The sequence below is a fragment of the Strigops habroptila genome, chromosome 2, assembly GCF_004027225.2.
Source record: "Strigops habroptila isolate Jane chromosome 2, bStrHab1.2.pri, whole genome shotgun sequence".
In the NCBI taxonomy this organism is placed as follows: domain Eukaryota; kingdom Metazoa; phylum Chordata; class Aves; order Psittaciformes; family Psittacidae; genus Strigops; species Strigops habroptila.
The window spans coordinates 99,007,420-99,035,320 of record NC_044278.2 but is presented as its reverse complement, the minus strand read 5'-3'; the positions used below and the strand labels follow the sequence as shown (position 1 = coordinate 99,035,320).

Sequence of the window (27,901 nt, the reverse complement as noted above, 5' to 3'; positions counted from 1 at the left end):
CTTGTCTCCAAAATACTCACTTTTACAAGTTCCATGACAAGGTACAACTCAGTTGGCATGTCCATCTCCTCAATCAGAAGTACAATGTTGGGATGCTTTACTCGTCTTAAAATAGATACCTCATTCTGGATCATGTGTTCCTGCCACACAAAATAAATCTTTAATGACTATGGATTTGTGGGAAAAATTTTCACAGTGGAAAAAAACCAGAGAGAATTGGGACCTGCACAGACTCCTCAGAGTTTTTTAAAAAGGCAACAGATGTTGCCTCCAGCAATATGGAAGGAACATGTCTAGAAACAACATCCACGTGATAACTGAAAAAGAAACACATGAACAGAGAAAAGTTAAATATGGAAGTTTCTAAAGTTTTTTCTCAGAAGCAGCATCTTTTGTTATAGATTTCAAAAGCTAACAGTCACTTGGTATAAAAGTGACATCAATTTGATTAACCTTGCAAACTCTTTAGACATAGTAACCAGCGTCGTTATAATTATTAGTATTATTTTTCTGTTTTCTATGCATCTGGAATTATGCAAGTTAGAGGACATAATTACAGGGATAAAGAGCAAGCGGAGTGTCCACACACAACCAACAAACTGGACAATGAACACATGCTTCTATGGCCACATCGCAGCCATTTATACTGCTACTCCAAGGGCCTCCAGAGGTCAGACAAAGGCTTCAATCAAAAAGATTCTAACACGTGCCAAGAAGTAGACAAACGCCAACAGCTTCCCAAACTGATCTCTCACAAAATGTTTCCTGGGAAAAAAAATCAAAATCTTTTGTCTTTTATGAGTTTTTCATACTTACTTTTCCTCTACATTTACTTTTTTTGATTATTTTCAGGGCATATTCTCTACCAGTTGATCTGAAGAAAGAGAAAAGAAAAATTTGTATGTTCGATCACATTGAATACTTTTCTCAATCGAGTTAATATTTGTCCTTTGAGCACAATAGGTCTGGGCAATAATTCCATTCAAGTAATTATTCTGTCAAGAAATGAAGCTTGGATTTGACTGGAATTGTGAACTTGATCCAAATTTATTGTATGCCTGAGGAAAAAAAACAGTAAGCATTTTTTTTTAAAAATGAGGACATTACAACGTTTTCAAAACAAAATAACCTTATTTTTCCATTTTATATTAGTAATTGTTATTCCTTCTGCAGTTTTATGTAAAAACATTATACAGTATTTACAGATTCCAAATCTTCTAAAACCCCAAAATTTTTGTTTTCTGTTATACAAAAAAAACCTATGAGCTATGGAAAATATTTTTATTTTAGACCTGAAGTGAAAAGTCTTTTGTTTGCACATGTGCACTCACAACTGTTATGGTAGAAAAGTCAGTCCTTGAAATAATGTTTTATGTATTCAGTAAGTATACGATATTTAGCAGAGTTAAATACAATGTTTAGAACAGAATATGAAAGTTTCTGGAGACAGTAAGAAATTCTAGAGAAATAGTTAAGCATGAGGACACATTTCCTTTTGATTGAGTTTGGGTTTTTTTGAAACCATATAATACTTATCACTACTACATATATATATTATATAGAACGCTAACATAGGAAAATAAGCCTGTAGACAAGTTAACAGTATCAACTTCCATTTCTTAATCAAGTTACAAAACCAAAAGATGGTTGTAAGGATGAAACCAAGAAGCTCTGTTCACAAGCTCTATTTACACTAGAAGACTAAATGGAGAATGGGTAATATAAGAAAAAGCTCTTAACGAAACACTTTCATTTTATAATAAAGATCTAAGCAGTTTACAAAAGTCTATTATATTGCCCTTAAGCATATGTTTGGTTAAAAAAAAAAAAAAAAAAAAAAAACCTCTCAAGCATATGGGATGATTTTGTTTTTCATTGTTCATTTAGCAAAACACAGTTAAACTGATAGATTGAATTAATATATAGTAAGTTAATGAGAGAAATGAACATGCCTAAAAATGTGCACAGTCTGTCAAATAAGACATGCAAAGTGAGTCACAAACTGAAACCACTGCATTAGGAAAATGACAGGGTATTTTCATTGCCATATTTAAGCACAGAGAACTCCTCTGGCAATGATGTACCACTATATTAATTTAAGGAAAATAAAGACTTCAGTAAAATTAAAAAAAAACAAAATAAAATATTAATTCTGTCTGAGTTCCCAGGGAGCCAAGACAGCCTGTATTAAGACATCAATGGCTGTATTAAGACATTCAATGGCTGTGCAAAGAAGTCATATTGGATGATGATGTTTATGACTTGTAAAAAATGTACAGCATGGCTGTTCAAGATTTAAGCAAAGCAAAATTAAAAGCTTCTTATATCTGTACACAAAGAGGTTTAATGCTACAGCCTCCGGAAATGGTCCTCACTCCATGTGGGGCGCCCCTTCCTGGTGCTGCTGTTTGATGACTACAGTGCCAGCTCAGTGACAGGACAGGCAGAGACAGGGACACTATTTTTGGAGAATGAAAGGAGGAGGTAGGAGAAGGAATGTTAAAAATTAAAATATCTGGGGTTCAAACTCAGACAAAATATGCCCTCTTTCAATAGGAGTCTTTCAAGCTGCTTGGTTGCCCTAGGAATGCTTCCTTTCTGTCATGAGAAAGGAAATTGATGGTTTTTGTTGGCCATGAGAGACTCCATGTACTCCAAAACACTGGGAAATCTGATCTAGTGAAGAAATGTCAGAATTTGGAAGTATCTGAAAGTTAAAAATGAACACATATAAAAACACCACAGGACAAATTGCACATATGATAAAGTAGATATGTAATGAGCAGATGACAACTCTGACTGCTCTTTGTTTTGGTAAAAAGAAAATTAAAGCTAAGATAATGCAAATCCTTTCCCTTAAAAAGCTGCAGAACCACAGGCTGTCAGCAGCACAGCAACTTACACACATGCTAAAAAAAAATGCACAGCCATGCCAGAAACTCAGAGTGAAATGAGCATATCACCTCTTACCCAAACAATGAAAAGGTGCCACACAAAGTAGGGAACACATTATAGCTGGATAAAAGTCTGGACCTGCAACACTACAGCAGGACACAGAGTTAGACTTCCAGTTCATAACGGCCCTGTGCCACATTCCCTGGCTGTTTTAATCTTTTGCAAAGCTCAGAGAGATTTCCATTGCACTGGAGACAAAATCTATCTTCATTATTTCTGTGTGTATATTAAATGTTTTTGTGTGTGAACATGCCTGTGCATTCACAGATGCACAGAATGGGACTTAGAAGTCCTCGTGAAAATTTTAAAGATTGTTTATGGTTTCTATTTGGACTGGTTGTTGTCAGAGGAAAATGTCTGTGAATGCATCTGAATTGTCAGAGTGGCTAACCAGTGCGCACAGGCTGATCTCCACAGCTATCGAGAAGAAGAACCCATGTGATCAGTGAAGTTGTATAACAAGACCCATTCCCCCCCTACTTGCTTAACACCTCGTGGTGTTATTCTTTTGAAGTCTAATGCACACAGGAATTGTACATCAGAGGAAAGTGGAAAAGTCCTCTGTCCCAAGTATCACTCCATCAATTCTGGCTCTGCAAATGATGGACGAATCAGACTTTGATGTGAGGTGTTTTTTGCTCAGAAAGACTGTGAAGAATGTTTTTGAAGGGGTTTTACACATACTGGATTTAATTTACCCTTTGAGCCTTTATTTCGCCTTCCACACTCGTGACAGTAAGGGTATACTGCTTTAGAAGTGGAAACTATCAGAAAAAATTCTACTGTAATTTTCAAGCTCTTACGAAGTAGTAACTCTGGTACAAATGAGATCTTGAAATGGTATAGCTCAGAGACCATAAAAGCATGTATCTCGGAATACCTGAGCAATCATGCCATTTGAGCACATATTCACTAGGTACGTCATGTTATCAGATACTTCTGGGACCAGTGGTATAGACAAGAGGAGAGGAAACAGTTTTCATTTTAGGTCTCAAGGATATTGTAATCGGTATTATATTTAGGTGTGGTGGGACCTATATTTAATTTTGTTCATGCCTTTTCTCTCAGCTTGAGAAAGAGTTGTAAAATGCACTCTAGCACATTTGAACCATCTCTCAGCACAACTAGCGTGTTCAGCTGAATGACAGTGTATCCAAACCTCAACCTTTTATTATTTTGCCTTGTAATCTGTTTCTCCTAGTCACTGCTCACTTTACTTTTAGCTTGCTTTTTTCTCTTTTCTTGGCTCTATGTTTTCACCTGTGCTTTTTATCAGTCATGCCCCCTCCATGGGTTGTGTTTCAGTGCTTTCTTGTTTCATATTATTTTGCTTTGCTTCCTTTGGGTTTCCAGATTCCCCAGTCTAGTGTTGAGACCTTAGGGTTTGATCTGAACAGTTTTCACCCTCAAGATGACCAGCTCCACCAGGAACTCAGTCTGACAGAACTCTAAAGGGCCCATGAGAGCTTTGGTCAAGTCCCACAAGCACACTGTCAGCTGATAAAAAATACGCTCTTCCCCTTTCTCCAACAGCTGTCTTCATGGTCTCCGACTTTGCCAGACACTTTGAGATACAGAGCAGGAACTGTCTTTTTCCAGAGACTCTAGTTTAAAACCAGGAAAGCTAATTTATCAGTATCTGCCATGAGATCTAACCTTTACTCAGTCTCTAGGGTTAATACCATATTCTTACAGGCTAAAATCCTTTCTTTGATCTCAGAGGTGAAGTTACAGTCTTCTGTGAGAGTCTTCTCTCTAGGACATGGTAATAGCAGATACACAACTTCACTTGTGAAATTTTGTTATCAGACCTTGACACCTCTATTCTTTCTTTTGGACATCTCTAGCTCTGGAATTTTTTTGCCTTCTTTGCAGTACCACTGTATAACATGAGCGATCTCAAAATCCTTTGACATGCAGGTGAAATACCTTCTGTCTTTTTTATCCCATACTCTCCTGTTTTTAACAATACCACCAAAAGGCATCTGCAGTTCTTCTCAGAGAATTTCTGTCTTTCTTAGTTCCCTATTTTTTACACTCTTAATGTTGGGTAGAGCCATTTCAAGCCTGGCTCATGACCTGCCTGGCCAGATTTAAAACCCGACACCTGAGATAGTCAACCTGGATGCTTTTAGCAACACCAACAGCTGAAGTGACTTGTGGTTAATCTTGAGTGGATGTCTAAAATCAGTCTTTAAAGGGGACTGTTCTCACTTCTTAACAGTAAAGGACACTGAAGAAGTTAGATTTTGATGGCTGAAGTGCAGGCTCCAAAGTTGGAAGGAGCCCATATAATGGCATAAAGCAGGCAAGGAGGAGATAGATGCCCATGTAATTAAAGATAAACATAGAACAGGTTATTCCTCAGTGTCAGATGGCAGAATAGATGGATCCAAAATCAGTCCTTTGTACTCACCATGACCACTACACTGCACACACAAAACTTCCTGACATCTTTACAGAATGCATCTACATGTGAAATGTTTCATCAGTCTAATGTAAAGGGAGAGTTGCAATAATATACTGCAAGAAGAGATGTTATTTCAGCACAATGAGAAAGATTTAACACAAAGAACTGGTAAAATCATGCAGAGTGCAGCAGAAAAAAACATATAAAACCCACAAAGAATTAAATTCATAGACTGTCCCTTGGACTCACTCTATTTTTTTTATATGAGAGGGCATTACACCAGTTTTTCCATCTGGCATTGAGACATTACCCTATTATATGTCCCATATTCTACAACTAAAGACATGATTTAGAAAAACCATGGCATTAATGATTGCTTTTACAGTAATAAGTATATTATGCTCCTCACCTTTCTATACACTCCTTCACAATAGCAAAATTTCCATCTCCTATAGTCCTTCCAACTTTGTATCGCTCTGCTATTGATGCTGGAACCTGGAAACCTTCCTCCAACACTTCTGAAAGAATCATTAGTACATTTTTATTGTTAGTGAAGGAAACACAGATGTTGCACATAACATGCATTTTAAGTCTATGGTTTTGGAGCCTGGAAACCATTCAGCGTCAGTATCTCACTTACTGTACAGTGAAACCATGCTGCTGACATTGTATATACTCAACAGGTTTCACACAGATACAATAATGAAAAATAAGACTTCTGGGGGCTCAAACATACCGCCATTTGACTGTTACATAGTTTACCATTCCCACTGCAATATGCCCCCAGGACGAAACCAAAATTGTATTTTTTTAATTATGAAAAGGCCCCTGTGATCTGCACAAGCGCAGACCAGCCTCCAAAAAGGGCTGGAACTCCTTGACACAGCATGATTAAATATATGTACCAAAGAAGTCCAACACTCAAGCACTTATTTTATTACATCCTGTAAACTGAGACATCCATAAAACTCCTCATGTGCTAAGTGCTAGTTCTCCCCCTCCCCCAGTATTAAATATTTAGTTTTTAAACAAATGTTCTCAATAATACTACCTCACATGCAACCTGGGCACCAGATGTTTAGGTAAAATTGCATTACACAGTGTCTAAGCATAAGAAAAGTTTGTAGTTTCATGTGTTTTAGTGCTCATTCATGTACCATTATTTCTAAATGCATTTGAAATAGCATGTTACAAATACCTAACATGCCTCTAAAAGCTGACTGTAAACTGCAGCTGATACAACCTACCATATAAATATCATAACATTAAAAAAAATGCCTCTCAGAAATGTGACTTGAATTTACACTCTTTTAGACAGTGCTTTTAACTGTATTTTTATCTGTCCCTTTTTTTCAGTTTAATATTAAAAGTGAATGTTACGATCCAGGGGAGCTGGGGTTTGCCTGAATTCACAGGCCGCATGTAGAGTTACTGTCAGATGGGAACAAACACACACGCTTACGTCTATGTGCGTGTGAACTGGCAGTATTCAAGCAGACACTATCCGTTAGCCAACTTGCTCAAAGCCCTAACATGGGGTAAGACTAATCATTTTTGAATGAAGACCCAGGACTGCAGTATGCTCTTTAGCACCACGACAGATGAGACAAAAAATTACTAAAATAATCCACTCAGCACTGCGTCACCTGCGGAACTAGTATATTGAGTATCCTGCAACAAAACCACCTCTGAACAGTGATGTCCAGATCAATTCTGAACCACGGTGAACCTAACTGGTTTGCTAAGACTGATGAGCCTCCTCATGGAGAGTCATCCAACCCCCAATGCTCCCACCTTCTCCGGCAGGAGGAATGACTCATTTCCTACACAGCTGCTGTTATCACTACACTGACTGCTTTGAAATGTCAGCCTTCAAATGTTACCTTCTGCAGGTCCATCATTTTCATCCATAGAGCTGCAAACTTTGGTGGATGCTAATGAGGTAGAGGAGCCACTGTGTTGGGAGCTCTGGAAATGGAGAGACACAAATGAAAACAGAAGATTTTTAAGGAGGACGAGTACCCACAGCAGATTCCTGCTGGACACACATCCCAGAGTGGCTTCAGTGCTCCCTATGTAAGGTATTGATTTACTTTGGTGGAGGGATATGTGAATGCTTGGGAAGAGTCCAATTTCTCCACTGAAATTATACTTTTCTTACCCTAGCATACATGGAGACATCTCTGATCCATCATGTGCAGCAATGTGCAGCAAGGCTTTTATGTATGGTCCATTAGTTTCTCCCTATTCTACACATATTTTGGCAGGGAAACCCTGCCAAAGAGCTTTATGCCCTCTGCAGGCAGGAGACTGTTTTCTCAGCAACACTGTTAACTCAGCACCCACTAGAAGCACAAATGTCTCCTTTGACTGAAGTTGGCTTTGTTACAGGCAGAATTCCTTACTTTTGCAAACCTCCCTCTGGTTAAATCCGCCCCAGCTGTGTTCTAGAACGTAGTCATCATTATGTTAATGTATGGAAAAAGTAAAATGTCAGGGTGAATAATGTTTGCTTCTTTGGAAAAGCGTTTGATTGGGTATAGCTCACTTGAGGCATGAGTCTATACCTTGGTTTTAAGTACTTGTGCAGCAAGTGTCTATGTTTGCCTATACGGTTAATGGGAGGAGGATGGTATCTCTATCATCTCTGGAAGGAAATTTGTAGCCACCCAGCTTGGATGCCAAAAGTATAGCAGGCAGGATCTCACTAAGGAAGACTTCCAAAGCACATATCAATGTCTATCAGTTACATATGGATTCTAGTCATGTACTTTATGAAGACTGCTTCATCACACATACAGATGGATGAAACTACACAGACATACGAGATGGACTGGATTTCACCCAAAACTTTATCCTGTGTTGCGTAACAACTACACAAACATATCATCAGAATTCTCTCATCTTCAAAGGAAACTAAGAAAAGCTGCAAATGTAACAGCGGCCCTTTAAACTTACAGCAAAATCAAGCTTTTCCTCAGGTCCTCGTGTTGCAACATAAGTGAGAAGTATTCAGAGGATTTCCAAAACTAAAACTTTCTCAGGTTCACATGCTGAAAGGTTACAAAGTGCTGCAGCACTTAATTACCTCCTTCAATCTATATATTATGGAAACTGTAGGCTGTACTGCATATAACTAACATCATCAGCTTCTTATCTGTATTTGCAAGGTATCTAGATGCCCATAATCAGGGCACCAATCCCCTTCACAAATTTCATACAGCATCTATGGAACAATCTCTCTCCTCTGCCACCACAGAGCACAGCTGATGACTGGAGCAAGAATAACTAATGCTGCAGCTGTTGGGATTTTTGCAGAGTACAGAGCCAGGGAGAAGGCAGTTAGCAGAGTTAAAAGCTGGCCAGTATGGTAAGTTCATTTGAACAGACTAACTTTTAATTTCTCCCATAATAGATTAAGGTCAGATGATTTAGAAGATGGTTAAACATGGCCCATTTTTCACTCAATAATCCTGAAAGCTGGCACATCCCATCTACCAAGAGATTCTTCGCCCCCTTTTTTTTTTCTTTCGATCAACCCCAGCTCACTGTTCTCATCCATCCAAGCATTTCTTCTGAGCTTTGACCAGAATTAAAAATGGCATTAATCAGTTTTTGGACTAGTTTTGCTGCCTCTTGACGAGAAGTGAGCACTGATGGATTTTATGCAGTTCACTAAGATATTGCTGCCCTTGTTTCATGATTAGGATGTGCTTATGTATATGGTATTGCTGTGCTAAACTGTGGGACATGTCAGTAAAAACTTACCTCTGGTTCATTTTTTGAACAAATGAGCAGATGAGGATCAAGGTAACGGCAAATGCTAGGAGTTCTCATGCCTGGAGAAGTCACCCTCAAAGCCTATTTTTATACACATGTAATGAGAGAATTGTTTCCTTTACATGCCTGCTTGTAAAATACGCAGAAAAACATGTTTTCTCTACTCATTCTGCTGTGCCTGTTTGTTTTCCTAGACCAGGCATCCAATTTCTTACTTCTTTTCCCACTCCACAGTATTTTCCTACATGAATTACAATTTTAATATGTTTAATACTTGTTACATATACAATCAGGAATGAACCTTTACAACAGTTAAGGGGTACAACACAAAAAGGTTAGTGCTAGATTTTCAATAGATTATTAAACAACTACTTTATTGATTTTTTTTTTTTTCCTATTTTAAATAGTAGGATTACACTTTTCAGCAGATGTTAGGTCAAGACTACTGACCGCACACCAGTGCAGCCTTCTTTAGCAGTCTGATGGTCTCTTTAAAAGCGTCTTGCACCCATTGTTCTCATTCGTGAGAATGGGAGAAGTGAAAATCAAGACTTAACTTGGTGGCCACATCTTCTCAGAATGAGTGCCTAGAGTGACTCAAATGTCTATTTGGGAACCTAAATTCTCAAGGACCCTCAAGATGAGGTGTAGCTGAGAACTGTGATTGCTCAGTCATTTCCTTCCAAAATTAGATCCCTTTGAGGGCTCATTTCAGCAAAGCGCTTCAGCAAGTGCTACACTTTAAATACAAATATATTTATAAATGTAATTAAATATATTTTACATACATATATAATACACTTTATAAATACAAATGTATTAAAAAAATGTAGTCTTAATGGCCTACACATAACTGAAATTAAATTCACTCCTATATGTTTTAGGTATAGCTCACTAAATATGTATCTAGGCTAGGTTTAATTAAACAAACTGAAAAAAAAGTGGCCCATTGAAAATCTAAAGGATATAAAACCCCTTTCTTGTTGACACTACATAAGAATGGGAAGACTAAGATGATATTTGTAACTGAAGAAGAACTAAAGTGATGCATTAGTAGCATTTACTGTACCAAAGGTCTGCAAACAAAGCATACAGCCCCCTCAGTGAGCTCTGCGTGCAAAGCACCAGTGGGTGAGCAGAAGCAGAGCTCGCCAGTGACAAGGAACAGTAGCTAAGCAGAGACTTGCTAAAAATACATACTGAGATTTTGAAAGCTTTAAACTTTAAAATTTTTAAATTAGTTGAAAAATATGAAGAAATCACATACTTTTCATTACCTTTGCTGAACCCCTCCTATTAAAACAGATTAAAAAGAAATCATAAACTGTACATTTGCATATATTCACCAAGTCTGCTGATGGACCCCTTTCACCATTAAAGAGACGTTACTGGATAAACAGGACACAAATATTTTCATCTTTATTCAATCCTCTGGAACAACACATAGGCATTTATTTATTTATCTTTACTTCAGCTGGAAGGACGTTCCATTTATTTAGACTTTAATTAGCTTGTTGCTCTCACAAGCTGAAAGCCCTCCGAGTCCAGCAATCCTTGTGGGTCTTGGTGTTCCTTCCACTTGGCTTGCCAATCGTAAGGCAGTCTGTTGCACACACTGTCGCTCTCACAGCTGTGGACCCCACCAGGGATATCGCAGATGGGGAGGGGGGACAAACAAACTCTAAGCATGAATATAATCTCTTCAACACACAGACCTTAATGCAATTAGCTGTTTTAATTTTAAGAGATGCTGACGTGCTTGAAATGTCATCACTATTACACAGATTTAAAGGGATCCAGTTGCACAGGTCGCCAGCACATGGCCATTTTTATGGCACACCTCTATAAAAGTGATGGCGTAAAAAAGTCAGGTCTTTGGTGTAAGGATTTCAGATCCTATTCAGGTTTATACAACAGATGGCCAGCACATCACATATCTCATTGATGTGAATGGAAACATTAGCACTATAGAGTTTCATCCACGTCTCACTGGGAGATTTATTTAGCAACCATTTTGTAAATAGCTTGTATCTCAGTGGAAATTGTGCTAAATCCATGAAAAAAAGGCAGTAAAATAATAAATATTACTGTGATTTCTCTATCGCCATACTCAACTTTGGCCTAAATTAATTTTATAATCCCACTTCAACAAAACAGCAGGAATTATTCTTGTGGACTACAAGTGTCAGCAGTTATGAAAAGAAACTTAAAACAAGTATGACTAGAAAGTTTGTTAAGGCAATTCAGATTCCTGAATCTTAAACCCCAAACACTGCATTTAATTTTCCAAACCTCTCAAAACCTTTATTAGTGCATATGGAGTCTAGAAAGTCTCTCAACAATAGATCCCTTTGTATGTTCCTAGCATGAAGGAAGCATCTGGATGAAATGTGAGTAACAGAAATGCACACAGGTGTAACACTAAGTTTGGATCTCATGCAGAGTTCTGCTGTTTTAGAAACAGGCTTAGTGATGTGAAGAGTAAAATTCGTAAACAAAGTGTAAATTCAGGAAGGAAGCTCAGGATAAGGGAATTATCAATGTCTTTAAATGATGCTTCCTAAGATTTCCCTATTCTGAAGAATTCTACAGAATTAAAAAACACACAAAAAGCAATTTGTGTCAGTAATATGTGTAAGATGTTCAGCTCAGCAAGGATAAACAGCATTAAAACCAAATCTAAACAGTTAAGGAATCACGCTCACCTCTTTTGGAGCCCATACTAGGGCTCAGTCTCATTATAAATAACCTTTGCAAGGTAGCCATCATGAAATCCTGACAAAGTCAATTCCTTAGCCTAAAGATCATCACTGTTAGCAAAATTAAGAAAACAGTCCAGTGCAGGTTATCAGCTTTGAAGGACTTTGAAGGGCTCAAAAATTTCCTGCAATATGTGTTAAGCAAGAAATAAGTGAGTCAATACGACAAAATGGTACATCTTCAGAGAACAAAAGGTAAAGCAGAGGACAACTGATTTAAAACAGTAAAATAACATATTTTGATGCCAGTGTTAAGAAAACAAGTTCAGTTTTTATTATTCCATTTAGAGAGAAGCAAAGGGTTACATTGAAACTCCCTCTCCCAACTCTAACTAGTGAAAAATAGTTTTGATTTTCTTTTGTTTAATCATTTACATTTTTTTGGCCCAGACAGCTCAGAAGGGGAAAAAAGTTTTCATGTAAACAGTACAGAGCTGGCAAAGAATTACTTCATGGAGAAATATCAAATCCACAATCCGCATGCTGAAAGAATGGAAGTCAGTGGAATTCAACGTATAGAAAGAGAAATGATGTAATTGTTTTCTTTTCAAATTTGGACAGTGCACTAAACAAGATCCAAATTTATTTATAAACAGCTTCATCTGGAAAGGAACAATAAAAAATGTATGCAAACCTGCTACTTATCCACAGTTCTACATCCTGCCCTGGCTTGTTAGACACTTGACTAAAGAGAGGCCCTACCTAGGGAAATGATATTTTTTTGTTCATTTATGCAATTCAGGATTTACACAGCTTGGAGAAGAGAAAAGTTTAAACTACACAAGCAATACTCCAGTGCACGTCATTCAGGAACTTGTGTTGATTTTCTTCTTTGAGAGATAGAGGGACAAATGGAAGAGTTTGCAAGTAAATCAAGCTGACAGATTAAAATTGAATTTTCAAGCTGAAGTACTTTTTTTATTAGGATCCTCTTACTAAGCTGCAGCATCAACTGCTTATACACTCATTTGATTTGCATGACAAGGCAATTCTGAAAGACCAACATAGTTTCCTTTATAGTATTTAAAAGTAAACTTAAATCTAACCTCTGCTAGTGCCAAGCAGCTGCTTCCAAAGCAGAGCCATAATTCAGACTGTAGGCTCACTCAACCTTTGGAATCCTCCAAAAAAGACTGATGATCTAAAAAATAAAGTATCAGATTCATGGAATCGGAAATTGATCTGTCATTACTCTATCCATACTGTGGTTAACATGAAAAGTTACATGTACAATGATGCAATGAGAAGGTTTCTTTTTTCCTTTTCTAAAGTTATACACAGGTAAAGTTTTCCACTCAACTATTGAATAATAATTGAAAGACCATGAAAGAAGGTTCTTATTTCTTCCATCTAATTAAGGGCGCAGCACAATCGCCACTTTTATTTTTAATCTCTTCAAGTTGAGTTTTAAAAGCTCTCCTGGTATTCTTAAATGTTACTTGGTAGAGACAGAAACCCCAATTATTTTGTGTCTACTCTTCCTCATTTCTATAGTACTGCTTCTATCTGTGTCTGTACACCAGTTTTAGGCAGACCTATTTATTCGCAACCAAGTGGGTTTCAAAACTAGAACTTTTATCAGGCCCACAGATCCCTCTAGGAGAGTGTCTGAACATCAGCTGAAGCATCAGACTGGCAGATGACATGTCAGAAATTGTAACGCCTCTCTTCCCCCACCCTTGCTAAATAAAAAAAAAACAAAACCAGGCTATAGATGTGTATTTTTAAAATGTGGAAAGATATATCAAGAAAACAAGGTACTTATTTTAAATCACCGTGGGTACGTTTCAGTCCTCTTAGCTTTTCACAGACATTGTTTTCCTAATACTTGTCTTAAGAGGAGCGCTGCTGTAGCTGAGTTGTCAGCAGGGGGCTGGTACCTTGCTTTGGATAGTCTACTAATTTCTCACTTCATATTTCAAATCTACCCCATCGCATATACACGCACGCTTACCCATAAGCAATTCAAGGCAGGTATATTTACTGACTCAAAACAACCACATTAGAAGCCAAATTCTTCCTTGAAGGATCTTTTGCATCTACACACTAGAGTCTGGAGTTTAAAAAAGCGCAAAATACGTCTACTATTTAAAGGGACCCATTAGGATGCCTGAATCCCATATGCTCAGTGAACCATTAGATGGACAGTGCTGATCCAAAATGAACAAGCAATACCAACTGCAAGTATTTTTTTAAAGCCTGTTAATCACATTTCCAAAATAAACTCACTGAACAGTGTGCATTTTTTAAATATATTTATTACATCGCTTACAATAACCTACAGTAATGTTAAATCTAGCGAAACAACAAATTGCAACCAGGATGACATGGTCAAATATGAAACACAAGTACAACACAGTATGATGAAACAATGGCATAAAAATTAAGGTGATTTTCTTCGGATGATTATATGAAATAAAACATTCATTTGCAAGTTTTACATTTTTTGTTGATAAATCAACAACTTTCTTTTTGGTTTCCTGCATCACATTAATACAAAAATGGTATATTTTAAAAAGCAAATATCCAAGCACTTTTTGAAAAAGAAAAATAAAATAATTGTATGCATAACTTTGTAAAATCTTAAACTTCTGTTGTAAATGTGCCGATATTTACAATATCATAGTGCAACTAACAAAATTAAGAGGCCTTAGCACAAACATCATTAGTTCCTCTTTCACTAGAGTTCAAATTCCAAAACACTGTGTTGCAGGGCAAACCACAAACTAATTACCTCAGAGAACATCAGACAACAAGTACACTGAATACAGTACACCTTTTTTCATACTTCACTGCTGAGAGTTAAGAAAATCTGAATATAACCAACATGCGCAAATACAGACACTAAAATGCATATGGATAAGTATGTGTGCACTGCATGTGTTTTTAACAACCCTTCGCTAAGTGTGTGTACACAACATGTGTATCTACATACCCATTGCCTTCCATGGGGAGTGAGGGAGCTCAGCCAGTCTGAGATCAGGTGCGAGGTGAAAGAGGCAAACTGAGCCAGCCGAAAGGTGTTATGACAGCAAATACAGCTCAGAATAGCCTCTGCTGTGCTTGGCAAGCCCTGCTTTTGGAATGGAGGGGTTCCTAAGGGGAGCACACCCATTTCCAGAGTGTGACCACTACTTGCTTGCTTTGCTCTGCATGTAAAGCTACTGCTGACTGGGTGACATTATTTTTCTGTTGTTCATTCATAGTTACAAGTTCTCATTCTGTCACTAACAGATAAACTGAAAGTGAAGATTAAATAATGAATATTTCATTTGGTTTTATACCATTAATTGAATACAAGAAAAAGCACAGACAACATTAATCTATGTACTCATCAAATGATGAGGTATTTTAGCACCACAACGATTTTCTGTTTGTTCATTTCACCACTATTTTTGACAAAACAGTAAACTTGGGTTGATCAGAGGTTTTTTTCTATATTACTATTATTTCATTTTAACATTTAGAGTTGGAGGACATTTTTTGCAACATAGTCCACCATACAAAGTTCACATACTTCACAGCAGTGGGAAGTATGAAACTGTAAAAGTAAACAAACATTATTATTAATTTCAATTGTTATATCACACAATCTCAACCCAGGTGTTCTTCAAGGCTCTTTAATATTATATATCCTTTCTTATAATATATGCTTATGGCCATAATATTAATGCCCCAGAATTTTCATTTTACAATCATATATGCCCTGTGAAAACGGTTTAAAGAGAAAAATAAGTAAATATAATGTGCTGCTGCTGAATTATTTTACAAATTGAAAAGCAATTTTCACATTGGATAATGAATATTAAAGATTTTACTCATGTATGTTTATGTTTAAAGATTTCAACAAAATAACTTCTAATATTGTATGAGTTAAAAACTTTAGAACAGTGCAATTCAAGAGACTCTAGTCTGAACATACCAAAATCATACCATTTCAAATTTATGATTAATGTTCTGTCTGTGTATATATATTTGTGCACAAGGTCCTAATCCTTCCCACCTTGGCGTCAATGGTGGTTTTGCCACTAACTGCAAACTCATCAGAATTTAGCCCTTGTTTGTACACGAGATCTCTTATAATTGTCTTCCTCGGGGGAGCTGCTCAGCAAGTGCAGGTTGGTGCAGCTCCACTGACTTTAGCAGAGCTACAGCGAATCCCACCAGATGAACATCATTCCATTAATACATTTTCCCCACGTATTTGTTTAAAGCCACAAATGTGACATAACTGTGCATGGGTTTCAAAGCAATTAATCTATATGTGTGTGTATATAAATATAAACATACACATTCTGTGCTTCACATGTGAACTTTTTGTTATATAGAAGAAGAAGGGATTAAAAAAAACCCCTGAAAAGTTGCAGAAAGCATTAGGGAAATAATCACAAGTATTCATAAAGCTCAAAGGGAAGCAAAGCATTCATAATCTATACAAGACTCTTCAGCTACATCATAATCACCTTAAAGTAGGCACAAGTAATGCAGCATACAGAGAACTATAAGAGGGTCAAACACTATAAAGTTGCTTAAGCTATTAAGTTATTTAATGAGGTTGATAAAATCTAGGAACAAACTAAAACCTGTGCTGTTGCAAGCAGAACTACGGCATCAAGAAACACAATTTCAGTTTCATCCATAAACTGAAACCTTCTGGTGTTGCTCAAAGGAAACATTTCATTTCTGCTCATGTGTAATGGGAATTACATTCCACACAAAAGGCATCTCAAAGTCTATAAACAGTGTACCTTTTCAATCTCTAAGAGACTTTCATTCTTTAAATGAAATATTGATACATATTGCCCCTGAATAGCCCCTTAATACAAGTCATATGCTGAAATGATTAAATGTTCTGGACTAGCATATTCTTTGAAACAGTCTTGATTGAGAACTCGCTATGATAACGATTATTGATATAAGGTCCATTTTCCTTGTCCACAGATAAGCAAAGCTGTGGGATTCAGGTTTGCTGGCAATCTGTGCTCCCTGCACAGAACAAACATTCTTAATAAACTGCCTTACACAGCAGTAGCTTATACAGGAGAGGGGAGGAAAATTAAAATTCCTGGAATTTATTTTCTTTACAGGAAGAAAACAATTTTCAAAACGTCAGTAAGTACTTTATTCAGTCTGGTGGAATTGTCTGAATATTTGGGAACATAATGCCTTTACATAATACGTGTTTCTTGGGATTAAGTAATATATTTTATAAAAACATTCCCTCGTAAGTGGCAAAAATGCAAGTAACTTCACAGCTGCAAACTTTTTCAGTAGAACAGGACAGCCTTAGAGGATTGGGGTATGGAGGGGGGGCACATGACTGTTCGTATTACTGGGAACAGTTTTAGATCTGAAGTCTGAAGCAGGAATGGCAAAACATGCATTTCAAAAGAGAATGACCTAACTGCTTCACCAAACCTGCCAGATCAATGACTTTCTCTCCACGTGATACTGGAACCAAGTATTGAAACTAGAGAAGGTAAGTTTTGTATTCTGCTGCCCTTTTACTTCATTTTGCAAATACCCTCCATAAAGAAACCAATATTGATACAGTGAAGCTGTAACATCACATGCCAACATTTTCCAGATGTTGAATTTTATTATGGACAAATTAGTGTAAAGGAATTATTTCACTACATTTAAAAGTTGGCATGTGGCAGCTAAACATTTGCTGCTATTAGGTAAATTTTCCTGATTTCAAAATATATTAAATCATCACTAAGTAGCTCAACAATATAATCTCTATAGCTTTTGTTGAGGATCAGAATCACAGTAATTTCTAATTCTTAAATCATTAGTATTTGAGATACTGAACAGAAAGGTATAAGACAGTAAAAAATGTGTGATCTCTACACTATGGGCTTAAATACAACAGATAAAATTTAAAGCAATATGCAATGATGGGAAATATTGCCATTATGTAAATTAAAATAGACTAAGATTTTCACAATAAAGCAGCAGAAAACAAATAAAATTAGTAGATAATTTGTTAAGCAACTGGTTAAAATGCATGACCTACTTTAACACTAGAGTTTTGCATATTCATGATGTAAAAAATGACCACCTCTACAAATTATGAAAACATAGAAATTAGGTCGATAGGAGGATGATTTACAGTACCACCATTTCTGTAGGCTTTCATTTTAAAATGCATAAAATGCCTTGTTACAGCAAATAAAAACCCAGTGTTCCTGTTCTCAACATAAGTGAAAATAATCACTAGTTTCTCAGCCAAACTGTGTTTTTCCAAAAGGTATCATATGTGTGTCTGATGATGCTGATAGCCAGCGGGCCCCCAAATTTCCTCATTTAGAAATCTGTCCATATTTACTTGCAACACGCAGACGATCAGTATTAACAGCTCTTGCCAGGTAAAACATTGATGTTGCCTGTGAACATCCTTCTGTTTACAGTCATGAGATGGTAATGCAGTGAAGAGAACTTGAACACTGCTTTAAAAGCATTTACTTTTTGTCCTGTGACCGCACAAGATTTCTTAATTTTCTTTTCATTTAGATAAAAAGACTAAACTTAGAGTGTTCCAAATATGCGTGTCAGGATCAAACAGCATGGTGCAAGCAGTTTAATATGGCAGGTTTTTTTCTTTTCTGCATTTTACCTATTCATTGGTAAAAGCAAAGTATTCATTAACTGTTCATACCAAAATGAATAAAGATACCCATGGTAAAAACAGAACATATAATCAGTACCTTAGATTATAAAAAGAGTGCTATTCATAAATGTGCCCATTATAGATTTGTGCATTATATTCACCTTATCCAATCTTCGTTCCTTAAAGTATGCACAATGCTGTTTTGTATTTGATGGACATATTCAATGGCTCATTCATTACAAATTCTTGCATTAAAATGCAGTGGTAAAGCCAAAAATACCCCCACACACTGGAATTAATTTGGCCCCATGTTTTTAACACTAAATATGCAAAACTCTTTTGTGCGATTCACTATTACTGTAAATTAGCAGCTATTCTCTTTAAAAATGTTAAACCTTCACCAAATCACAAACCATAAACATTGTTCCATTTTCTCTTTTACACTGAGTCTCCTACTGAATCCATATCATCCGAAGAGAGTGGGCGATACAGGTCCTGTAAGATGAAGTGCAGTATAGATTTGTTTATTGTGTTTGATTTGTTGCACTGCAAATGTCTTATATTCTTTTTGTTACTGTGGACCAGAAGATATTGTTTAACATAAAATACACATATTCTATATACTCAGATTTTTGGCTTAATGTCATATAATTATTTTTTAATCAACAAATAGATAGTAAATAATGCTGGAGTTTCAAAGTACAACATATTCTAAGAGACAATTATTTTTTTCTTTGATTCTGTCCTATTAAACACTATTAAGACAATATTTGTGTGTTTGGAGGAGTCTCCTAATTGTTTTGAAACTTGGCACTATGAATTTAATCTCAAAGGAAATATAGCTCCCTTTTTGCTGTTTGGCAAACAGCAGTAGGAAAGTAAGTGCTTACCTTACATAAGGTAATCAAAACTTGCCACCCCGTGGTGATATAGCATGGGTCCAGCAGCATTCGAGCCCCAGAATGCTGACATTGAATATTGCCGTTACCTATATTGCACTGATAATAGTATCTCTTTTCCACAGTGTTTCTGTGTCTGTGTGCATGTGTAAAAAGACAGCATGTAAAACCCTCCATCACAGGCTCTTTCTGACGGTAGCCAAGCAACCAGCTCCTGACAGCAGAGGAGAGTTTGAGTACATGAATTCATTGTTTTTAAAACACCCACTCCGAGCATCCTCTAATGGATCAGATATTCCTCAAATACCAGAGGTGCTAGGGGATGACACATTGCCCTGTCCAACCTACACAGCACAACAATCCTTGCCAAGATACACAATAGCACTGAATGAAAGAGAAAGTTCAGCAAAGAGAAGTGGTAGCGGACAGAGTGCTATCTTTTTAGAGTGAATTAAGCATCACTGATGGTTTAGAGGAGTGCTGCACAGGCAGGTGACCAGCACAACTCATAGCCAACTTCTGATCGCTTTAAAGTGTTTTGGTGGATCTTTTAAGTATAAGACATATTTACAAAATACAACAAAACAACTATATGACGAAATACAGGAATGCATGGGAATGGGAAGGCTGATGGAGTCAGCTTTAGGGTTGATCTTGGTTTGGGGTTTGTTTGTTTTTTTAATCACAGAAAATAACTGACACAAAATAAACAAATCTAAAAGCTATACTATAAACAAGGACTACCTAAAACGAATGCTTTACAAATTTCAAATTTACAAGGATCTCAATAATCTATGCAGGTTTATATTTGCAGGTACTTTCTGAGTGAAAATCAGATCTTAAATACATTTCTATTTTGTTGTGAACAATCTAGACAAAAGAAGCATTTTAAACAGACAAGATCATGTCATTATGAATACTAAATAATTAGTTAATTGTTAAAATTTCTTTTCAGCACATACAGTTTGGGAAATTCTAATACATAGTACAGAAAAACAATCATTTGATTTGCTAGTGAGGGTAACACCCCTAACTTTTGAATAATATCTTCAAGGTGATGGCTCACTTCTCTGAATATAAAAACCATGTATTCAGAACTTACAAAGAAGACACTTACAAGGACTTACTTTTAATATTTATGGAATGTTTTTGTGCTTATTTTAATAACTCTATGTTAAACTCTCGTTTTAAAGCAAAATCATGCATGAGATTTCAGTATCATATTCTCTGGGGTTTTTTTTTCATATACTTTTAAATACTTGAAACTTTTTCAAAGTTTTCCTTTCTGCAAGAATTTTCCTTGCCTATAATTAGCCAAAGAGCTATATTTCTGAAAAATATAAGAACCCATTTATTATTTTGCATAGATTCATAAAAAGACAAAACTTGCTGAATGAATAAGACTTCTTGGCCACATATAACTAAAAGAAGACTTATATACATAGAATTCAACTCTGTCTGATTAGATAAGAGGTACCTTAAATCTACTTTTTACTATTCTATAGGTTGTAGGCTTTAGGCAAGTAGAAAAAACATTTAAGATAATGGCAAGCAACAGAAAATGAGGCATGAAGAATAGTATGTGTCTACCTTAATTGAAATAATTACTCTGATTAGAAGACAGAGTAAAAATAAGCTCATAAAGCATTATAAAGGCCAGTCAAATAAAATGTGTTATGTATATTTATTGTTATGATATTGATTGTTATGTCACCTTTTCTGAATCTGGGTCATTAACCATGCTTTGTTGTGGTAGGAACTATACGCATGTGCAACACAATAACTCTATTTCAACTGCTATAAATCTGAATTTCACATGTTTTAATCCTCTGTGGAAATACACTATTAAGTACATAATAATTTTAAACCAAAATTCTTAATTTCCTATTTAAGAATAAATATAAAGAAAGAATTAAATTACAGGAAAGTATAGCTATAGTACACATCCTGCAAGTTAAAATACTTTGAAGCTGATAATTGGTTAACAGTTAGCTCAGGCAGCTGATAAATGGTTCCTAGTTCACTTGGAAGTCCTTGTATTACATCCATGAAATTATTCTTTCAAATCTTACTTTCCTCAAACATAGACTGAAATTCTCCCAAGAGTATAAAAATGTAACTTCCACTGATTTCTGAATTTCTGGAAACAACTCAATCACATACATATGCAAGTGAGAAAGGATAAAAAACTTCATCTTTTTATGTTGTGGCTTTTGAGGGTGAAAAATTTTATCTCTAGGATTACAAGAGTACTGCTTTCATGAGCACGTACCACAGCAGCATTTTTGGCTTTATTTACATCAATGGAAAGCTTTCAATCAAAGGCCAGTAAGTAAAATGATTGATCCGTATTTTAATTTGCCTAATGAACCCTATAATTAGATGGAATATTTTCTTTGGAAAATTCTACCACCTCTACTATTTTTACAGGACTTAACTATTCTGAGGGAGAAATCCCCCAGTTTCTGCAAGTACCTCGCTTTTGTGCCTCTGAATTCAAAAGCATGACCTCCCCTCACCTGTACTTCCCAGGACAAACCCTGTCAGCCTGTCCAGACCCCTCAGCATTTTGATGTACTAAGCCTACAACTCCCTTGCAGCACTCAGCTAGGGATGGTGAAGAGCCGATGGATTAGTTACATACAGGGGAATCAGGCTATGCTAGAGTTAGCGTTTGCTATTGCCTTCCTGACTCAGTATACACCACTGGCATCCCATGTATCTGGCAGCACAAGAGAACAGGCACTCCTCTAACTCTAACCAACAGAGAGGCAGAAAAAAACCGACTTACACAGCTGAGCTGGCATTTCCAGGACCTAGCATTCCAGTTCTAAAGCAGTAACTCCCTCAAACACCATGTAAAGAGAAACCCAGACCAGTCAGAAGCCCAGCCATCACCTCCAACCCCAGACTGTAGCTCTAGCAGCCAACACTCTTCTGTCAGGGCAGGAATACCTCACCTTGAAACACTGGGGGCAAGGCAGGGACTGAAATCAGTCTCCTCTCTTGTAGGTCTATCACATGATACCGACAATTCAACAATCTCTTAGGGAATAACCATCCCACAGGTGCCTTGTCAGCCCTGTATCTGCAGCCATTGAAGACAAAGCAAAATGCTTTGGGTTCAAATTTGGTTTATGAAAATAATTGTACATAAAATCACCTGTCCTCTAAATAAAATATAAATGGCAACATACAAAAGTTGGTACTAAAACCAAACAGAACACCATTTATACTGCTAATATGAAAATTAAGATTAGTAAGCACCATAATGGCTGTTCATATAACTAATTTAGTCAATGGAGTACACGTTATGACCTTTAACAACACAATCATATGTTTTTACATTAAACTTCTAGCTCATTCACTTCACAAGTTAAACATGAAAGGAACTGAAATAAATTCTCAGAGCAAGTGTAAAGTTCCCATCCATGAAGTTCTGAATAGTTGATTTTGTAACCTAAATAATATTATTGCAATGTATTTTTACATGATTGTGATCTATTTTTACATGAATGTATTCCATGTTTCATCAGGCAAAAAAAAAAAAAATCTGTCCAAAATAAAGCCAGACAAGCAGGAAAGGTCCCCTACCGAGGTCAAGGAGACTGGATATGAATATCTGAGAAGGGAATTCAACTCTTTAAAAATGTCTTATCTCTCCTCTCATTTACTTCAATATTTATTTTCTACAGAATTATCAACGTGATGATGTTACCATTACACAGCCCTTTGCATCCATAATACTGCCACTCAATGATCCTGTTACACTTCCATATAAGGAACCCGGATAGGGAGAAGCCCATCTACTCTCCTCTTCACAGTTGAAAGGCAGAAAAATTGTGGCCAAAACCTCCTTGTGTCTACTTGTGCTGACCACATGGTTCCCACTCACCCACCCACAAACGTTAACAGAAAAACATCTCTTCACTGTGGGGAGAGAAGTATCAGTGGTGGGAAGGAAGTTTAGGAAAGTTACCAATAAAATGAGACAGCCTTACAGCAAATGAAAATCCACTGTATACTGATATCATCCATCTAAACAGGCACACTTATGTCACCAACGTATAATTCATTTGGGAGACTCTGTTCCCTGTTTGGTGACTTATTAATGATTCATTAATAAGCTTTGAGAGTAAGAACAAACAGTAGTGTAAGACATAGCATTCAAGAAGATTTTAGTATCAGCTTACCCCTGGTACAGAAACTTGCATCTTTACTCTCTGTGTACCAGATGATGAAAACCATGACGCTACCCTGAGGTTTCAAGCTGCCACTCTCTGGCTCTCTCTATACTGCAGGATCACACTTGGCTTCCACTTCTATAAACTAGTCATGCAGAAACCCATGGCTCTATCCCAGCCTGAGGTAAGACTTGGGCAGGCACAATTCCTCAGCTCTCTGGTATCTACTGGACAGCAAGAAGGGTACACAGGCTAGAAGGGAGTCATGCCATGCTACAGCTATTCCTTATCTGGGGAAGCAGGTCTGCACCAGCCCCTGAAGTCCAGCACTGTCAATCTTGTACCTAATCCCCTTACTTTGAGAGACACAAATTATGTCTTTATTTAAAAACTGAAAAGCCAGAAAAAGCATGTGTTCAAACTGTATTTATAAACAAGTCTGAGATACAGAGTACTGTCTTAGGGAAGCTTTCATTGAGAACAGATCACAGTTTAGAAAATAGCAGAAGAGAAGATACACAGACATCTGTCCCATTGCTTTTGAACAGATATAGTTAATTAAATCAGCATGTGGAGCCTTTTGGGTTGAACGAGTAATATTTTGTCAGCAGGTTACAGCAGTAAGATTGGTACTAACTTAATTCCTGATGCTTAGGTACATTGTAGATTCCTCTATAGGTTATAACTAGGGAGAACCTACAGCTACTAGTAACTCTGGTCCAACAAAGTGATTGACAAGTCTCATGCTGCCTTGGTACTGATAGTATCTTCACTGCACAAGGCTATGATATCACAGCTAATCCTCTTCTAAATTCCACACTGCATTCTTTCACCTTGCTTCAAAATCAAAGCTCTTTGTAGGTTTTGTAAGTGACATAATGCTCATGGCAAATTAAGAACAAAACAAAATACGTCTCTGACAATGTAAACATTTCCTTTCAGCTCTGAAACATTTGGTAAAAGAAACTAAAACAAAACAAAAGTTTTGTATAATAGGAGAAAGATATCCCTGTTTTTCCCCTCAAGGAAAAACAAATTCGCAGCATACTTAGCATTTTGACAGACACAGAGCAGTTGTATTCCACTTCAGTGTGTTGTAAAAACACAACAAGGACTGTAGCCAGGCTCTTCCACCCTAGGACTCTACACACAAGGAATCAGTGGGGAGAAGTCTATTGGATAACAAGCCCTATGCTGGAATCTCCCCAGCCATGCTCAGAAATCAGTTTCCTTATTTCCTTACCCTCTGTTTCCGTAGACTTCCTGGACTGGTGGGAGATGGGCTTGGAGACTTCCCAGAGCGGGGAGTAGAAAGCTGGCTACCAGGGGTTCCATTCACTAAAAGAACGATAAATTGAAAAAATAAATACAAGGCATTATTTAAAGCAAAGAAATAGTTGAATCAATATATTTCTTTTCATTCTTTGTTGAACAGATTAATTTGGTTTTGCTTAATGTTTTAAACATTAAATAAGGTAATTCACAAAAGAACTATTGCCTTAGAGTTTTGGTTCATGAAGCCAATTTTTATACAGAGGCCAAGCAGGTGATCAACAAACCCGAAAAGACTGTTTAGTCAACGGCAGAGAACATGATCATGTTTTCTTACACTGCATTTGTTCCTGCGCTTGAAAGTGATAGGGAGCAAGGTTCTTTGTTAACCTTAACAGACACTTGCTAATGTAAACATTTTAATTCAATTTCCTTATGGCTTGAAGCGCTACCCACCAAAATTTAAAAGCATTACTGGTTGCAAGAATGTATCAGCTGCTTGCTGCTCCTCACTCATTCATCTGAAGAGATTTTTGCAATACTATCTGACCCAAACATCACCTCAGACTTAACCCAGAAGGGCTTTTTAGAGGCAAATAAGTATGACTTACAGCAAAGCACCACTTTCTCAAATAGGTAAGTTCCTTCATATATGTTAGTGCTGATCATTTTAGAAGCATCTTTTGCATGCATGTGATGTTATCCATTCAATTAACAAAACAATACCAGCAGAGGACAGAATTCTACTACAAAGTAAGAACACGAGAGGCTATCAATAATGTTCATACTGAATCACTGATAGAAACACTACAAAGCGTGTATCTCACATATATGTAAACATTCTTTAACAAGCAATTGTTATATCACAGTCCACATTTATCAGCACCAGGAAAAAAGAATCAACAATCAGATTCCCAGATTCTGAATTTTAGGAGAATATTTACACACTAGGGTATCGACAAGGCATTTGACTTACCTTCTATGTGTTCTAACATGGACAAAATCTTACTGTTTAACCTGATAATAGCAAGCAGCAAAATTCCTGCTCTGTACTAAGCCAAGCTGTAACCAAACTGAGAAGCAATGGGATTAGTTAAGGATAGCTGGGGCTGCTCACAGAGTGAGCTGAATGCGATGCAGGATTCATAAGCAGAAGCCTTTTCTGCGTAAGGCTGACGTCTTCAGAGCAGCAGTGGGAGGTGCAGGTGCTGTCTTAGGGATACATCAAAGGTGTCAATTAAGCACAATGCTACTGCTTCACAATGCTGAGCCACCGCAACCCCCACTCGCTTTCCATGGAGCCCCGAAAGCCGAGGCAATTTTCTATGCTGTGCACTGAATCATAATGAGGTGCCTTTGGGGGCAATATACCAAATGATTCATCCGAAAATCAAAATGACTATAACTCTTGTAAAACCTTGGCTGACTGGCAATCAAGCAAATGCTAATTCCTTTGGATAATACAGTAGGGATTTTTAATAGATTTTTCTTACTTTTTACATAATACATTGTTCTCACTGGTTAATAATGGGCTTACACATTATAAGGGAGAAACATGTGTACCTACCATGCCACGCACATCAATAAAACACATTATACTGCATGATAAGTAATGATCAGTTAATAGTGCTTGGGTGCTATAAGTGATCAAATCTCAACATCACTTTGTGCAAGGCATTGTTCAAGGTAAAGGTGCAATATATTTGTACAACCATAGGAACAACAAGACACATTAACAGGATTTCAATAGGCTGATTTTCTAGAAAACCATTCCGCTTATTTAGGCTTTGGATTCTCTTTATACAGAGGACAATGGTTTGCACATATCAGCACTGATTCAAATGTTGTACTAACTAAGTGTATGTGGGAAAGCACACGCATATGGACACATTCACTGAAGTTCATACAGTATCCAGCAAAGCACCCCATATGTCTGGCCAAAATTACTAAAATAAAATTTATTATCAATACTTCTGAAAACATTTAAGAAAAGGGCAAGATGAGGACATGAAAAAAAGAGTTTTTTGGAATCTCAAACTTTTAAAGTTTTAAAGGACTTCTTGTAAACAAATCTGGTGTTATTTAGAAGCTAATACTAAACTACTACTATTCACACAGAGCTAGTCCTCAAGACTGCTGCATAACAATACTAGTGCTCTGCCTTCTCTTTAAACCAACTTAGGTCTTATTGTTATAAGAAAACTTAAGGCAACAGATAGATACACTTTAACAAACATTGTAGCACCAGGCACCATTTCCTGTTGCTTATAGAATGACTCCTTCCCCATAACTTTCAACAATAGTTTTTTTTAGAATTACTATTGCAGTTATTCTGTCCTGAAGACAAAGACTTGAGACTACAAAGTGGAACTAGACAAATAGATGCATTGGTGTATTTAACTCTTGATGTACTTCCCACATGTACCATGTTAATGAGTATTTACTTGAGATGAAAAAACAAAGTACTATAAATCCTAAAAATTACACTTGCCACCACCAAAGCATTTAAGCTAAGCACCAATGCTGTCCCCAACAGCACTTTTTAAAAAGGGAAATTATGATAGTTGTGCTTGTGTTGGCTGTCTGTAATATGTGAAATCAAGAGCACAATTAATGGATCAAGGCCCTCATGAGATTTAAAAGGAGCTTGCTCACCTCCTTATCCATTCCAAAATACAAAGGTGGTAAATACCTAAAACACATACCAGGATTTTTGTGAGTGTACAAGGTCTCCTTATGGAGAGCTGTTTAGGAAACTCTAGACATGACAATTAGCACTGGGGATGAGATTCCTTTTACCAATTTTCAGGTACCTATTTTATTGGCTTCTATATCTGAAGTAGTTTTATGGACCTTATTTTAACCAAGCTGCTGCCATATCATGAGCTGTACCATCCCCAGGCAATCATCTAAAACAGACCTTATGAACAATGTACTAGGAGCATTCACTGCAGTGTAGACTTCTACAGTTAGGCAAGATGAATCCAAACCCACATACCTAGAGGTTTAGGATATGCTGGATATGAAGC

The 27,901-nt window shown here is 36.8% G+C and overlaps 1 protein-coding gene across 4 annotated transcripts in view; it reads right to left on the bottom strand.

Moving 5' to 3' along the window:
* DCLK1 (doublecortin like kinase 1) overlaps positions 1-27,901 on the bottom strand; it is a 244,224-nt gene that overhangs the window by 42,171 nt on the left and 174,152 nt on the right. For 3 of the 4 annotated variants that reach the window (XM_030476083.1, XM_030476084.1, XM_030476082.1), the window contains exons 6-10: positions 24,844-24,938; positions 7,249-7,333; positions 5,775-5,883; positions 817-874; positions 21-140 (exon numbers count right to left, since the gene is read on the bottom strand). In XM_030476083.1, coding sequence (XP_030331943.1) covers positions 21-140; positions 817-874; positions 5,775-5,883; positions 7,249-7,333; positions 24,844-24,938 — 467 coding nt within the window. Of the gene's footprint in view, positions 1-20; positions 141-816; positions 875-5,774; positions 5,884-7,248; positions 7,334-14,142; positions 19,013-24,843; positions 24,939-27,901 lie in introns of those variants that run through there. The other variant, XM_030476085.1, reaches the window with a different exon arrangement.